Consider the following 15,973-nt stretch of genomic DNA (forward strand, 5'->3'; position numbering starts at 1 on the left):
AAAAAAGCGTAGAAAATGTACAAAGATTTGTTGGAATATATACCGTTTCGACCAACAGCCTCAGGGTTGCGTTAAGCATGTTAGCTGTGTGTTACACTAACGTGTTGGTGGAAAGATTAGATCCTAAAAGAGCATTTGGAGGATTCAATTTGAATAGAATCAAAAGCCAAAATAGGCTTGAAGCTAGTCAAGCAGATATTCACATATTTTTCATTTTAAGAATCATACTTGATATGTTTTGGACGCGGCAACTCTTGCTGGTCGTCGGCCATGATTCCGCACGTGCACTAACAAGTTCACTAGCCGTAACCACTTTAGGCGGATGCCTCATTCACGACGCGTTTGCACGACCCTTTTCCCATTACCTTGAATTCCCATGCCAGCAAATTTTTCTCACGGACTACGGAAACAAGACACAAACTACAATGACGAATCACGCCTGATGAAGTAAACATGGCTTCCTCCTCCTCCTCCATCGCCGCAGACCAGGCCGCGCGCCTCCTCTCGTCCTTTTCCAGCTTCCTCACCGTCGCCGTGCACTCGCTGCTCTTCCACCGCGCCCTCTACCCTGCCCGCAGCTTCCTCACCACGCGCGCCTACAACCTGCCCGTTCATCAGTCCCGCCACCCGGGTGTCTGCGCATGGGTCGCCGACGCCGTCGCCGCCATTGCGGCGCAGATTCGCAGCGGCGCCGCACGCGCCGTCGTGCTCGCCGTCCACGCTCCGCAGTCCATGACGGTGCTGGAGCGCTGGGTGTTTGACCTGCAGTCATTTCCGGCTTCGTGGGGCGATGCTGCCGCCGCCGCCGGTGGAGGTTACAGAGACAATAGTGACGGCGGCCCGGCGGCGGCTACGGGGACGGATGATTTTGGTGCCGCCGGGCTGGAGTCGGCGGCGGCGGTGGCAGAGGCGGGCGGCGAGGGCCAAGATGAGGTCAACTGGACAGATGTAAATGAAGGTTTGCGAGGCGCGTTGCGCAGAATTGCGTATGCGGGGGAAAAGAGCCCGCCGCTGCCGGAGAATTGCACCTTTACACTTGCAGTTGAGCTGCGCCAAGAATCAGAAGCACCTATTGGGGTATGTTGACTTGACAAGGCTTGCTCTCGAAAAGCGAACAACACTGGTTGTACTGACTGCGTACAGCACCCTCAAGCTTGGATCCCGGCAGAGGCTAAGAAGCACGACGCCGCGGCTGGGCGACCAGACATGAATACTGCGCCGATTCGCTCTGTGAGAGCCGGGCCGCTATTCTTTGAGTGCTGGCTCGAGAAGAAGATGCAAGCCCAAGAATCGCATGATAATAATCAATGACTAATTTATATGAAATGCTACCCAGAACAAATAAACATAATTGATGTGACTCCTTTTTTCTTTTTGTACCTTTTTTAGATTGAAAGTCAATCCTTCAAAACAGCAGCAATAGCCTCTACAAGTGTCTTCTCCGCTCTTAAATGCTTGCTGCGACATTGCATAACCCATCGTCGGTTATCCAACAGCATGTCCTGTGCCAACTCGGTGAGGCTATGAATCTCGGCAGGGCCAACACTGCCTGCACTTGTGCGCGTCTTGACAAAGCTCTCCGGGTCCAGAGCCTCGTGCAAGTCTTGCTCGCTCATCTCGACATCCTGCCCCAAAGAGACGAGGCTTGCCTCTTGGAGCATCTCTGGCGTGACTTGCGCTCTGCTCAAGCCCGTGTCTCGACACGTGCGGACGAGGCGCGCCACGACGCCGTGCGCTTGGCGGATGGAAAGACCTCTGTGCTGCATGAGAAAGTCGGCCAGGTTGCTCGTTGTCGACCAGCTCTGGCCCAGGACGTCCTTTACCCGCGCATCGTTGACTTTGACCTCGGACGCGACCAGGCCAGCTAGAATCAGCATGTCTGATGTAGTCTCCAGCGCTTGGTCCAGGTGCGCCGGGATCCCATGCACCCTGTGATCACCGGTTCCGGCACCGCGAAAGGTGGCCAGAGTAGAGCTCAGCCAAGCAACGCTGGGTCCGGCAGCTAGCTTGATCGTCTCGAGAGTGACTGGGTTGCGCTTTTGGGGAAAGATGCTGCTCGTGCCACAAAACGTGTCTGGGAGCTGCACGAATCCAAACTCGTTGCTGGACCACAAGTGCAAATCTGTAGCAAAATCGTTTAGATGGTACATGACGAAAGAGAGTGCCGCCACAATGTCGGCTGCAAAGTCGGCATCTTTGCCCAAGAGGGAGTGCTTGACGCAGCTGTCGAATCCCAGCAACTGTGTGGTTCTCTCACGATCAATCTTCAAGCCCGTTCCACTTCTTCCCACCGTTCCAAGAGGATTGCGATTGACGCGATTATATGCTTCTTGACAACGCTCAAAGTCTTCTTGGAGCTTGGCCGCAAACGACAGCAGGTAGTGTGCAAAGTTGCCTGGCTGTGCCTGCTGCATATGCGTATGGTAGGGGATGATGATGGACGCATGCTCTTGCGCAGCCTCGACGAGGCTCTCCTGAAACTGGCAAATGTGGTCCATGACTTGAAGCAATACTCTTCTGTAGTGCATTCGACCGACGGTGGCGCGCTGGTCGATGCGGCTACGCGCTGTGTGCAAGGCGCCAGCGACATGATCGCCGAGTTTTTGGCCAAGGGCGGACTCGACTTGATACAAGAGACTCTCCTTGTATGGGTCAATAGGGAGTCTGCTGTAGCCCTGGGCCCGAATATCTTGCAGGGCTGGCAGTAGCTTTTGTCCAACAGCCCTATCAACCGTCTTCTGTTCGACCAACATGACCACGTGGGCCAGGTCGATCCAGCAAAAGTCGTCAAATTGCTTGCATTCTGACTTTTGAGAAGGCCACGAATGGTAAATTTGGAAAGGGGTGCTATTCCCATTTACCGTAGTCTTGACATTCTCTGCGGCAATTGGCCCGGGCATGGTGAATGGGTTGTTGTGTCTGGAGAGGGACGAGGGTTAGGGTTAAGCAACTGATTGAATCTCTTATCTGATTGAGATGGATGGGATGAATAGCTTTAGAGTATAATTAAGCTTGATAGAAACTGAGCGGGATGATACTGTTTACATCACTCTGAATGGTGAGAAACGCACGTCCTTTTAAAACAAAACTTCAAGGGCCTACCTAGCAATACCACCAAGGAGCTTGCATTGACGGACAGACTACGAAAGTTACCATCTTGCGCACGTATTGCGCGGCAGTTAAACCGCCTCATCCCAAAGCTCCTTTTTCAGGGGGTGATATTCATTGTCGTGCTCTGACGCGCGAAAAGTTGTCTCTCGAATGAGTCTAGGAAGTCCCGGAGCATGCGTACGAGCAAGAGCGATGGCATCCTAGCCTGGCTTATGGCCCACAGAGGTCCACTCCTAATGGAAGATCATTATTCTTCATTATTACGTATTCAACTTGTATTGTTTTGAGTTCCGCCTGTAGTTGCGTGAAATAAACCCTGTTGTGGATGGACAATGACGTGGCGTGGCTATGCACGGCAGACCAAGTCTGAGGTAGTTATGAGATCCATTCTTCGCTTTTGTTTCGGCGTAGTTTGTTTTTGAGGGCTGAGTTATCGGTTCTCTTGAATACATTGTACTAGACGTCTCGTACTTTTACAGCTTCCGTTGGTTGTTAACGCTGAGAACGCTGGGCTTGGCGGTTCCAACGCTAAATGCGAAACTGTCAATGACACGCCAAGCCACATCGCAGTTGCGAAGTCCGCTGCGGATCGGCCATGCGAGAGTGGCACCTTGGCGTCTGGAATTGGACTCAATTATCGACGTGCAGTTGCATTTCCCGAGCTAGTCACATGTACTCTCGTACGGTTATTGCTGAGCCTCACCTTGCGTACGTGGAAGGAGGGACGTTCAAAGTGGACATGCACCACAACAAGCTCTGCTCTGAACCATGTGCAAGATGGTACAAGTTTAGATGGATTTAGACTTCTTCGCTTGAAACTCCAGACAAAGGCAAATGTTCGTGAATACGGCAAATCTTTCGACATCAGGCCTCTCTTCAACTCGCACCAACGCGTGTCATCGGCCAATAGAAATGGTCCAGAACATCCTCACATAGATTGCCGTAAGGCTGTTGGACGAAACACGGTGGATCGATTTTTTTTGCGAAATGCGAATGTGTTGCAAGTCTTCGTGTTCCCTGTAGGTTGCTTCGACCAATAGACATACTGGCTTGTAGCACAGACCGTCAATGGGAGTGAGTGGATTGGGACGGTGCCGATCGTGATGATCTAACTATAGTACGAAATACCGACACAGGCGATTTCTGCCGGGTTACTCAGCCACCGTGGATAACTTTGAGCTGCATCCGAAGGGTGGACACTGCACTTTTTTTTTAAAAAAAAAAAAAAAAAGGTTCCTTGCGCCATCTTGCATCGAGATGAGTATAAGATCGGAAAGCCATCTTTCAATCATCCCGACGATGAAAAGCCGCATATTGTGCTAGTTGGCATATAACAAAGCAAATGAATGGTACCCAAACAAGCTTCCCTAATAAGCTTCTCAGACGAACTTCGGGCGACTGGAGACAATCCGCGGCCTATTCTCATTCGAGAGTCTTCAGCTCCGTCGGGTCCCTTGCAGTATCACGGCTAAAATAAAGCTTCTTTATGCATTGTTTTGGCTGTGCTGACCGTCACGGAAGACGTTGCACCCGGCGATACTACATTCTGCTTACGGCGACGGCCAACCTCTGCGTGCGCCGGCCGAGTTGTGGAGCTTGATGTCCGTGATTGCGTATCCGTACATGGAACAATGAGAATGCCTAATAAATAACCAAGGTAACTAGTTAGTCAACGTTGCCAATAAGCTCATGTCTGAACGCCAACGTGGGTATTGTTTATATCCACTCGTCCCGTTTGTGCGGGACGTGGTTTCCGCGTATACTACCCAGTGCACCATACGGAGTACACCCTGCTGCGAAGAAAAGAGGAGAACAGCTTGAAGAGGCTCTAAACGAATTGCGGTGTGGCTGGATCTCAGCCCAACCCAGCCTTGTCCCGGATTCTACTTTTTAAATACCAACTAACGAAACACATCATTGTACCACAAGATTTCACGGTACTGGGGTGGCCTGTTGTGTCCCGGACCCTGCACTCCGCGACGGTAGTTCCTAGTGACGCGTGTGTTGTGCGATGTCTGTGTGATTGGGTGGGTATTCTTTGTACTGATCCTTTTGTGTAACAACTTTCGCCATGTATGGTATGCACATTGTTGGACAAACAAATAGTTTGGCAAAAAGTCTGATTTCAGTATGCGACCTGTAACTTCGATTGAGTTTGCACCTATATAACATCCACCATCAGAGCTATATACACCTATCTGAAATTTTGCTCTGCTGGCCAAATTGGCAAGCTCAATGGTAGTATACATTACGAAACCGCTCGGGTACAAGGTATCAGGACCCCCCCATCGGCATGGAAACATCTCACAAGGAGACCTGTCAGAAACAAAGCCCCGACAATTTATCAGAAGCCGGCAGCCGACGGCCTGATTATGGATCCCCGTTTTGCTCGGCAGTGCTCTGGCGCTAATGTAAACTAAAAGCTTCGCCATCTACCCAGCAGCCAGGTTGCTTCCATTCGAGAGGCAAGCAAGAAAGGGTTGACGTCTTTGTCAGACTGGAACCCGGGGGGAACATTGGTGCAACTGCATTACTATCCTGCACCTGTCGCAATCAAACCATTCACTTCCGTATATTGTAGCAAGACCACTTTTTTTTCTCCTCCTTGCTTCGCCATTGCTGTTGGACTCCAGTGTTGGTGCACCATCACGAAACATGTCATGCTGACACTGGAGAATTGCGTGCAAGTGTGTGAATATTCTGAAAGCTTGGAAATAGTGGGCAACAATGGATTTCTCCTGTGCATCATAGTCGAATGCGGACATGATTTCCGATTGAGCGCATACTCTACTCTAGCGAGCGACACGTAATGAGAGACTGTCGCAGCGTCAAGTAATCAATCCGAATTGCAGCGCCTCCCTGCATTTGCGATCCCTGCCTTTGAGAGGATTAATTGCGAAAACTTAGATTGATTGCGTCCCCCAGATCATACAGACAATAGTATCCTTAGCCAGATCTTGCCAAGCCAGCTCCGGCAAATGACCCTTTGCGCCCACCTTGGCTTTTGACTTGGCTTGTCTTCCCGTTCATCTTTCTCGATGGGCCATTTGCTCCTTGGCAGGACCACACTGCATGCACCGATGATATTGGGTCCAAAAAAGAAAAAAGTAGGCCCTCCATGCCGGCGGAGACACCGTATTAGCCTCTCATCACTCCCGTGTGCGGTCTTCGCTGGCCGTATCCGATCCCTTTTACACTTCCGTGCCCACACCACGCATTGTTATTTTTTTTTTATTTTTTGCATTTTCTTGGAAAATATGCGACCCACAGATTAGCTGATGATCGTGGCCTTTTTGTTCTGCGAGGGAAGAGCACGTTGCCGGAAGGTGAGCCTCTTCTCTTGCCTCGGTGGCATTGCAAGATTCTTGGCCAAGGATCGCCAAGGTGTCTCAATGCACGGTCGACCAATGTGCATCTAAATTCATTCTTGAGACGTGTGGATCCTGTAGCCGGAAGAAGAAAAAAAGGTATGTTAATCCCGTCATCGACAGTAAGCGAACCTCTTGTTTTACCACTTTGTAAAAAAAAAGTCCTTGCCGACAAGACAAACTCTCGTCTAAAAAGAAAGCAACTAGTCTCCCACAGCGGGCCGAACCTTGGCAACATTTCCATGGTCAAAGTACTTTTCACTCTGATATTTTGAACAGTCTAGTTACGTTTGAAATGTTCAAAGCTATTGGGAATGGGGCTCTCGCAGCCGTCAGCTTTGTCTGGCGTTGGTCAGTTCCCTACAACAGCCGCAACCGCCCGATAGACCCCGTCTACGCTGCTGTCTGGAGTACTGGAAGTGATGAGAACAGTATCCTGGACATTGTTCAGCAGTGCTTTCCTGACATCCCTCGCCATGAGCTGCCCAAGGAAGAAGAGGCCATCCGCCGCTTGGTGCGAGAGCGCTTCCCACCAGGTGGAAACGGCCCTTTATCTTCCTCGTCATCAACCTGCCACGAAGGAAAAGACGCCAGGAGCTCTCGTGCCTCGAGCATCACTCAAGTTGACCAAGAAGAGGCCATCCATGCTGAGAAGCAAAGGCAAAAGATGCTCGACTCCGCCGAGGAAACATGGCAACACCTCCCTACAGCCCTCTGCTCCCTTCTTGCTAGCCTAAATGCTCAAAACATTGAAAAGAAGCTTACATCTCTGCTTACTGCTCCTTTCCATACCTCTTCCGGTCGTGGTGCCATTCGCCGTGCCTCGTCGGGCGTACATCGCACATTGGCCATGTGGCGGCATGGCTTCAAAGCCGCCGTACCACGCACAGAGCGCTTCTTCACCAATCTTTTCATCATATTCCTCGTCGCCAGCGCCTGCTATCCTGATGTTGCGGCTGGATTCCTCGGCGAGCGCTCATACAACCAGCGGTCAATCGGTGGACGCATTGTCACCCTGTGCCAACTGTGGTTTCTCTGGCGCTACCCATACCATTCGTTGTGGCTTCTCTTTAATTGGAGTCTGGAGCGACTGCTAGGTGCCTTTGTTGGTAGCACCGTGTATGCTCTGGCGGCTGTGGTGCCGTCGATCCACGCCGCGTACAAGACGTCGTGGTTCCGCATCATGATGCTTGTGCTGTCCATGTCCTGGCAGATTAGTGTTCAATTTTCGCCAACGGTGCGCGATTACCTGATGCGTCTTGTCACGAGACGTCAGATGCGATTGCTGCGCGCTCGTAGCGATGACGAAAAGGTCATTGACTGGGTCGCGGCAGACAAGGCCATCAATGCCGAGCTCACCACGATCAAGACTTTTACAGCGCAAGCCGAGGTCGTCGCGGCTGAGAATGTGCCTATTCGGGTCCGCACCGAGCGTTATATCCAATACACTGCGGGCTATAAGCTTGGCCGTCCCGCTGATCAACTGGTTGGGCTATTCAAGGATGACCTGGAAGGCATCATCAACACATATGAGGACTATCAGTCCACCAGCCCTGCCACTGCGCCGCAAGACGACGGCCACGTAGAGCCGCGGGCGCCCAAGTTCCTTCTCGTCTTCTTTGACATGGCCATATTTGCCTATGTTTGCTACTCCTTCTACCCTCAGCCGTTTACATTCAATACGGTCGTCGCGTACGGCACCGTTGTCTGCATCAAACAGGCCATCATTGCGTGTAAGCGCTACCAGACGCCAAAGAGCGCCCGGCGACTGTTCACCAACATGGTGTCCATTAACATTATTGGAATGTTCCTGGTGTCGACGCCTGTGACGATCAACAGGGATGTGCTCAAGAGCGACGTCAATTTCATAGCTCTGACGCTGGCCATGGTGTTTGCGACGCTGTTTCTCGCGGAGACAATTGCGCCGCTGCTGCTGGCGTGTGTCGAGGGTCTTGTGTCGGGCTGCAGCTGGGTGAAGAGCAAGGTGCGCCCCAAGAAGAGTAGCGCGAGCGAAGAGAAGTCGAAAATAGGATCTGCGACTGCGACTGCGAGTTCGCCAGAGGTTCAGTCGTCGAGAGGTGGAGAAAAGAAGGAGGCTTCTGTGCGAGAAGCGCAATTAAAATAGGACTGAGACATTCCCAGGCTAGGCAAGCCACTAGATTGGGAACCCGGGCATTATGCGGATATAAAAGTCATCATTAGTCTTTACAAGTAATTTTGGGAATGTTATTATTCAATCAATAAATTTTAATCAACCTAGATTGCCATGATACCAGAGAACGAATGGAATGCACTGCGCCATATGGCAGCAGTCATGATGAAACGGCAACAGTCAACCCTTGGCGTCACAGGCGAACCCGCTACACCCCTGGTTTCAACCCACCCAACATCTGCCCATGACCTGTTTTCGCTTCCTTCTTGGCTCTCAATTCATTCTCTGAAAAATCAACATTCATTACAGTACACTACTTCTCCATCGCAGGACGACACTATTCGTTGAATCATTGCAGTTCAATCCGCGCAACCACCAGGAAACTTCCAACCACGCCGCCAGCCTCCCCCCTCCTGCGATTTCTTCTTTCTCCAGGAACAATCACAAGGGCTAAAACAAAATAAAAGAGCGAAACCGCAAGACGTTCGTTGACCGAGACCTATTTTTTTTTTTTAGAAAAAAAAAATAATGGTCAAATTCGACTTTCTCCGATCCGTGGGCGCCACGAAAGAGGCCGTCGCCGTGCTCAACGACCAGCCCAACCTCTTTACCAACCTCATCGTCGTCCTCATCGGCCTGGGCGTGCAGGCCACCCTGCTGTGGTACATTCACTACGCTACGCTCAAGCCAGAGCAGAAGAAGAAGAAGAACAAGGAAAAAAAGGGCGGTGCGGCTGCGGCGCGTGGCCGGGGAGGGGATAACGCGAGAAAATAAATTGTGCCGAGGATTGTTACTTTGTTGCTTGTCCGTGTTATTCTCTTGTGAATCTCTTGGAGGGGGCTTTGACAAACAAGTTTGGCGTTTTTTATAGCCTCTGCTGCTGGTTGGAAGCTGGCATCTTCACCAGATTTGGCGTTAGTGGAGCGCACCGTTAATGAAATTATTAATTTAATTGCAATTAGATTATTAGTTTTGAAATAGCAAGTCTGTTTCTAGATCTTTAAAATCGCTCCCAAACTCAATCATATCGCCCGCTTCGCTCGAGATGCCTGCCATTCCTCCGTCGACGGGCAATGAGTCCGCCAGTTCACCTTCTGTAAAGGGGAGGCCAACTTCAAATGCGTCATAGTAAATATGCACGGCAGGCGAAACCTCTCTGTGTAATGTCTCAGCACCGTCATTCATGACGCCGTGGAGACCCGAGGAGAAGAGATCTTCTCCGAAACAAATCAAGTTCGATCCAGCTCCCTGATCCACCATCACATCTTCAATTGCTTGATTGTCTTGTTGTCGAGCGGCAATCATCTTCGGCCCAGGCACGCTGGCTGGTTTCACTCGAGACAAGGTAGAATACCACAGATGCTTCTCGATACCTCCTCGGTCAGTCAAACTCAAGAGTTTCCGCTTCAGTCTTGGCGATTGAGCAGTGTGTTGCATGGTGGCAAGTGCAGAGGTCACGGTTGACATATGTTGAGCTCGGTCTGAAACAGTCTGATAGGATTAGCAAGGGTTATGCCTTTCACGTTCATAAACATACTTTGACGTATAGCCCATGAAAGACTGCTGGAACAAGCTTTACTAGAGCGTGCGTTGTATTGCCCGGTTTGACGTTGATATCTGCAAAATGCCTAGCTGAGCCAGTGATGAGCACCGTTGTAGCTGCTTGCAAAATGTGTTCGAAATATCTTCGAGGGTGATGTTCCGTCGTCGCAGTGAGCCCTGCAACAAACTTGTGCATGGTAGAAGCAGCCAAATTCACGTCGCCAACAGACGAGGTCTCACTCTGCGCTTGATGGCGTGCTTCATCTACCATCTCATCCGCATTGCCTCTTCTTCTCTTCTTCGAGTGTTTCTTATCCAAATGCTGCGTAATCTCAATCTGACAACGGAGGTCCTGGAGCTCCATCTTGGCCGCCGACGATGGACATGCCAAGGAGGCCGACAGATCTAGATGCTGTAGTGAAAACTCCGGCGCCGAGTCCCAAGGTGCATCACAATGCCGCACTCGTAGCCTGAGGCGCTCCCATATCTATTTTCTGTCAGCTTCGTAAGCAGATATTCTGTTCGAGAATTTGCGGCATACGTCACAGCTCTCGATCCACCTCGCCACTTCCTTCATGTCAAGGTTCTGACTAGAGACGCGGCCGAGAGTTTTAACAGAGAAGCGCATTCGACAGGCAGGCGCCGGTATGATCCACAAGTTTTCTTCTTTGCGCAGCCTTAGGAGGTCATCTGCAGACGATACCACCGTATCCCCCAGTGAGCCGTTGCTGAAGCGCAGCGAGGTGCGCAGGTCTGCCTGCAGGCCCGTTTGCCGGCTGCAGACAGCGACAGTAGGCAGATGGACGGTACCCATGGACAAAAACTTGTGGGCAACGAAGAAATAGAGCGCTCGGTCGAAGCAACAATGTTTTGAGTAATGGTTGGTCTTGTATCAAAGTTCTAACTAAGGATGAGAATGAGAAGAGTTTTCTAGTCCAGCTGTTGCCAGCTGCATCGCCATGCCGTGCCTTCCCAACTCGGAAGTCTGACAAACGCCGCGCGCACTCGAACAAAGCGCAACACAAAAAGCGACACTGTTCATATATTCAGGTGTAGAGGTGGTAGAGATTGGTAAGTAGAAATTGAGTATGATATGTCATCATCGAATGATTAACAAACGCCCAGATATGATGACATGTCGTCGTAAATAGTATAATAAGTAAACACCCAAGAGTCGCCAAGATGCTAGCCAATGTATATTCTTGGGGAAGCGGCGCAGCCGCAAGATGCATAAAAAGAAACAGTGCTCGAAAATCACAGTGCATGCCCTTATTGAAGAGGCTCGTCAAGAGCGAGGTTCTGGTCTGCCAATCTCTACTTGGCAAACCAGGGAAACTTCTTCTTGGCTGGGTCAAAAACTCCAGTAGGGTTGCCGCTTTCCACCTCGATGCTCCTTTGGTATATTTCCTGGTACAGAGTCAGTCGGATACCCCCTTGTCATGGGTAGATTGTTACAACATACTTCATCATCAGTGGGCATGCGACAGCCCAGGATAAGCTCGCGAGTAAGCATATGCTTGGCCAGGTTCGGGTATGATGTGCCTTGGCTCTTCATTAGTGGCAGCAGGACATCTCCGAGAACTTCGAATTTTCTCCAGTTGACACGATCGCCATTTGGTCCAACAAATGTCTTACTGCCCTCTTCCGCGTTCACCAAGTCACGCAGGTGTAGAGGTACAAACGGAATGCGCGGGAGAGGCGAGTTCTCCCATGCGAGGCGGTACGCTGAATGGCTCTTTTGCGTGCTCATGAGAATCACAGCCCGAGCAAAGCGCTTCTGTACTTCAGGCGAGACAAGCTGCCTAGTTTGTGCCAGCCGGTGAATGGCAATTCCGTTGATGCCAGCAAGAACAGCAGCGAGGCCATTGTAGTTGTTGAGCTGACGGAGCTTGATGGCAACGTTCATAAATTTTTCCAGCATTTGCGCTCTGTGCTTGGCTTTGTCGCGAAGTAGAATCAGATTGGCGACCCATTTCGCAATATGGTTAAAGTGGTTAATCATACGATTCACATTCCTCAAACTTGCTGCCTTTCCTTTTTTCGTCGATGACAAATTGACATAACGAACAAAATCTCGGATTCTAATGGACGAAAATAGGATCCAGTCGATTCTTGTCAATTCGTCAGCAATCTCGTCATCTGACAAATCCATGAAGATGTGGTATCTCGTCTTGTTCATAGGATGCAGATCTGCCGGTTCAAGCGACGCTGCCTCTCGCTCATATTCATCGTAAGAGTGAAACTGCACTTGACCGCCAGGTTGGCCGGCAAAGTCGGCTGGCACAGGGGCCTCTGAACCCCGTTCGCCGTCTTGATCGATTTGAGCCATACCGATACTGGCGGACAGCTCATCCATCTCTTTCGATGATTCTTCGTCGTCGGAGTCTGAGCCGCTGTGGTCGGAAGTAGCCCAGCCCGTGTCATCGTCTTCGAGAGTGCTTTTCCACAGGCTTCTCCTCATCTGCTGAGAAGCAACAGAGAAGATGGGTTCTGCAGAGAGGTGTTGTATAAATTCAAACAAGCTTCTGCGGGTAGAAAACTTGGCAAAATCACCCGGATAGAGCGAAACCCACTTGGCGATAACCTCGATAATTCGCAATTGGGTGGCAGTCTTGGAGAGGTAGTGTGCTGTCTTGTCATCTCGTACGCGATCGAGACGCGATAAAATGGCAGAAAACAGCTCAGTCGGGGTGGTGAATTTGCGATATAAACACAGGAAGATGTCTGAAAAATTATTATCGGCCCGAGACAATCTCAGCGCAAGCAGGCGATCGACAAGCTCAGCCAAAGGAACTCCGCTCATCTTGGGCTGCTTCTCGACAAAATTATCTTCACCACGTTGAAGGATAGGGGTGTCGTCCGAATAGGTCTGCCCGTCGCTGTCAGACTCCTCAACGTCCAAGAAGTAGTCTGCACCGGCTTTCTCGTTTCGATAGGCCTGTCCAGAATTCTTGGAGGCGCGGGCTCGGTAGCTTTCACTGGATTGGGTTCCGAAGCCTTTCAAAGCAGACATTTCGGAGCTGGCACGGCTGTGCTTACTTTGTTGGCTGAGAGGACGTCCGGCAGATGTATCTGGAGCTTCGAGATTGACGGCCGATTGCGCGCGTCGGCGAGTAATGGTTTCGCTGTGCTCTGCGGTGCTGTTAGAATCATATTGGCATTGGCATGAAGGAGCAGGCATACCCTTTCTGTAGGTTATGGCGGCTTTCAGTATAGCTTGCAGACACGATCTTGATACATCTGCTTTGCCAGAAGACACTTTGTATGTCCCGATGCAGGACTTGAATATTTTATGGTTAGCAATTCCGTCAGCATCCAACTCCCAGTCGTCCTCGTCGGTTTCGCATTTGCAAGCAACCAAGATGGAGGGCAAGCCCGCATTCGTGATGGCAGCTACAGACAGTTAGGACTTGTGCAATAGTCTGGGTATTGCGGCGTAGCGATTCGAGACGTACTCATAGCTTGAGGAAGAGGTCGAACAGAGTCAGGATTGGTGACATCATATAGGACCAGAGCAGCGTCGGGGCGGGGCACAATGTGGCCGTTGATTTGCTTGGGCCATTGGATCGTCTGGGAAGAGGCGGTCTGGTCGAAATTCTCGAGGTCGAGTTCGAAAAGCGAAACCCCGTGCGTGACATTGTCGACAACGAGGCGAACGCTTGCGGAGCTACCGATGGGCGGCCTCGAAAGGCCTAGTACCTTTTGAATAAAGGTAGATTTGCCAGCGCCAGCAGAGCCGATGACGGCAATTGTGTAGCTTTCCATTGCAGCAATGGTATGCGCCTGGGTAAAAAGGGGGGGAGAAACGTTAGCTATTTGAGATAGACCACCATTGGTTCGAAAGAAAAAAAAAGGAACGCAGCCGCAATTGCTATCTTAACGAGGGCTGAACAGTACCCCGCGAGATGGTGGGTGGTGCGGCGCAAAGGCTGACCTCCGGCGCATACCGCATTTAACGGCAAGTCTGCACACAAAGGCGGGTTACACCTTGTGGCACATGGCAGGCAACAGCGCACAGCAGGAAGCAAGGCACGGCAAAAATACGTACCAGAGACAGCGGCGGAATTGGTCTTTTGTTTTTATTGAGAATTCTCGACGTGGGGGATGCCAACGTGAGCTGGCGGCGTTCTCATCGCCACCGGATTGATAGAAGCCGGGCGCAATGGAAGCGGAAGATGGCGGGCGACACGGAGTCCAAGGTCGCGTCGTAACCGTAACGCGAGAATATGTAGTCGTCGAGGATGATATACAAGCTCGCGATTGACGCTGTCGGGGGCCAAGAGCATCGGTCGAGGAATAGGCAGTCGTAAGCGTAATGGGAAGGAGAGCAGAGGCGGCTGCGGCGACGGCGTCGTCGGCAGTGATGGGGACAGAAGAGGCTACTACTGGCAAGTATTATGTGTAGTCCTTTTAGTACCTAGCAACGACGCGTAAAAAGCCAGGCTCAGAGAAGCCCAACGACGAAGATGCAAATGGCAAAGGCGGCGTCGGCGACGGCGACGGTAACGGCGCAGGCTGTATGACTGACCCCTGTTTTGGCGACAAGGCGCGGCGAGGCCCCGGAGGGCGGCGAGGATTAAAATTATCGGTTGATGCGCAGGCGTCGATGTGCGGCGGCCCGCAGAACGCGTACTTCAGGGTGTTGCGTCACCTGGCGCAGTTGGCTGGTAAGCTTGGAAAGTTCCATAGTAGCCCGGGCGCATCATTTATTCATCTCGCGCAGCCCGGACCAGCAGGGAGGGAGAAGGGACGAGTGGCGTAGAAAGAGAGATGAAGAGAGGGGAATCATGAGGCCATGTCAGGCAATGCGACAAGGGCAACAGGGCGACGATGGAATCAACGCAAAGAGACTCTTTTTTTAGGAAATAAAAAAACGTTGCCAGACGTTTGCAACTGGGCTGGGATCCATATTTGACCTTTGACAGCTGGGTCACTCCTTCAAATCATTTCTCCGGGCAATCGTGCTCGGCCCGCTCTTTGGTCGAGGACGAGCGCGTGCACAGAAGAATTCAAGAGGCAAACAGGCGAGAAGCATCAAAGTTGCCAAATGGAGGGAAGCGGAGGTGGGTGCAGGGATAGTGGCCATATCAGACATGGCCCCAAGCCAATGCCTGGCAGTCGTCATGAATCATGGCAAACGGCTAAAAAAAGGGCTTGACTTACCACTATTAATAAAGGGCAGTGAAGACTAGGATTTGCTGTTGCTGTCGTCCCGCGGATGATATTGCGCCCTGGTGGTAAATATATTCACGATCCTGGTTGAATTCGACAAGGGGGTTCAGAAGGCGATAGCCGGTAATAATACGCAAGGCGATGCCGACTCAAGGAGGCGGGATACCGAAAATTGCTTCGCCAGCAATATTCATCACACACTCTCTCTCTCTTCCTATGTTTCAGACATTTCACCGCAGCTGAAACCAAACATGGGATGCTGGAGCGAGAGGATAACGAGCGTTGACAAGGCCAGCAAGTCGCGCAAAGACAGGCGGGGGCGTTGGCCTCTGGGCGCTGTAGCGTGCTCAGAGTGTGGCGTGACCGTTTTAGCCTCCCTCGCGTCAACGGCGCAGGCTGAGAATAAAGGTCAAGCTGTTGCACTAGCTGTCTAGCTAGTTAGCTAGTCAAGTCGAGTAAGTAGACAGGCGTGCAAGCGTGTAACTTAGGGCCGCTGGATGGCCGTGTAGGTGGCCCAGTGTTATATAACTCGGAGGCGCCGAAAATAATGTCCCAATGTGGATGTCAGTCTGCCGCGGAGGTTTGAAAGATGCATGTGTGTGATCAAATTACACGGCTCACGCAAGAG

General features: G+C 51.2%; 5 protein-coding genes across 5 annotated transcripts; 3 read left to right on the forward strand and 2 right to left on the reverse strand.

The window, feature by feature from the left end:
* Positions 1 to 453: 453 nt before the first annotated feature.
* On the forward strand, positions 454 to 1,311 carry BBA_03190 (HORMA domain-containing protein; the record flags this gene model as incomplete). The annotated part of the gene is made up of 2 exons (XM_008598287.1): positions 454 to 1,077; positions 1,144 to 1,311. 2 exons carry the CDS (start codon positions 454 to 456, stop codon positions 1,309 to 1,311), a joined length of 792 nt encoding a protein of 263 aa, XP_008596509.1.
* An 86-nt stretch (positions 1,312 to 1,397) lies between these two features.
* On the reverse strand, positions 1,398 to 2,900 carry BBA_03191 (argininosuccinate lyase; the record flags this gene model as incomplete). The annotated part of the gene is made up of 1 exon (XM_008598288.1): positions 1,398 to 2,900. The coding sequence occupies one exon, from the start codon at positions 2,898 to 2,900 to the stop codon at positions 1,398 to 1,400; it is 1,503 nt and encodes a 500-aa protein (XP_008596510.1).
* A 3,874-nt stretch (positions 2,901 to 6,774) lies between these two features.
* Positions 6,775 to 8,604, forward strand: BBA_03192 (uncharacterized protein; the record flags this gene model as incomplete). Its single annotated transcript, XM_008598289.1, has 1 exon — positions 6,775 to 8,604. One exon carries the CDS (start codon positions 6,775 to 6,777, stop codon positions 8,602 to 8,604), a length of 1,830 nt encoding a protein of 609 aa, XP_008596511.1.
* A 555-nt stretch (positions 8,605 to 9,159) lies between these two features.
* BBA_03193 (uncharacterized protein) lies at positions 9,160 to 9,405 on the forward strand (the record flags this gene model as incomplete). Its single annotated transcript, XM_008598290.1, has 1 exon — positions 9,160 to 9,405. One exon carries the CDS (start codon positions 9,160 to 9,162, stop codon positions 9,403 to 9,405), a length of 246 nt encoding a protein of 81 aa, XP_008596512.1.
* A 192-nt stretch (positions 9,406 to 9,597) lies between these two features.
* On the reverse strand, positions 9,598 to 13,938 carry BBA_03194 (RasGEF domain-containing protein; the record flags this gene model as incomplete). The annotated part of the gene is made up of 6 exons (XM_008598291.1): positions 9,598 to 10,122; positions 10,169 to 10,660; positions 10,715 to 10,949; positions 11,501 to 11,580; positions 11,636 to 13,566; positions 13,629 to 13,938. The coding sequence occupies 6 exons, from the start codon at positions 13,936 to 13,938 to the stop codon at positions 9,598 to 9,600; spliced, it is 3,573 nt and encodes a 1,190-aa protein (XP_008596513.1).
* Between the last annotated feature and the right edge of the window lie 2,035 nt (positions 13,939 to 15,973).

The sequence above is a fragment of the Beauveria bassiana genome, assembly GCF_000280675.1.
Source record: "Beauveria bassiana ARSEF 2860 unplaced genomic scaffold BBA_S00006, whole genome shotgun sequence".
Classification (NCBI taxonomy): domain Eukaryota; kingdom Fungi; phylum Ascomycota; class Sordariomycetes; order Hypocreales; family Cordycipitaceae; genus Beauveria; species Beauveria bassiana.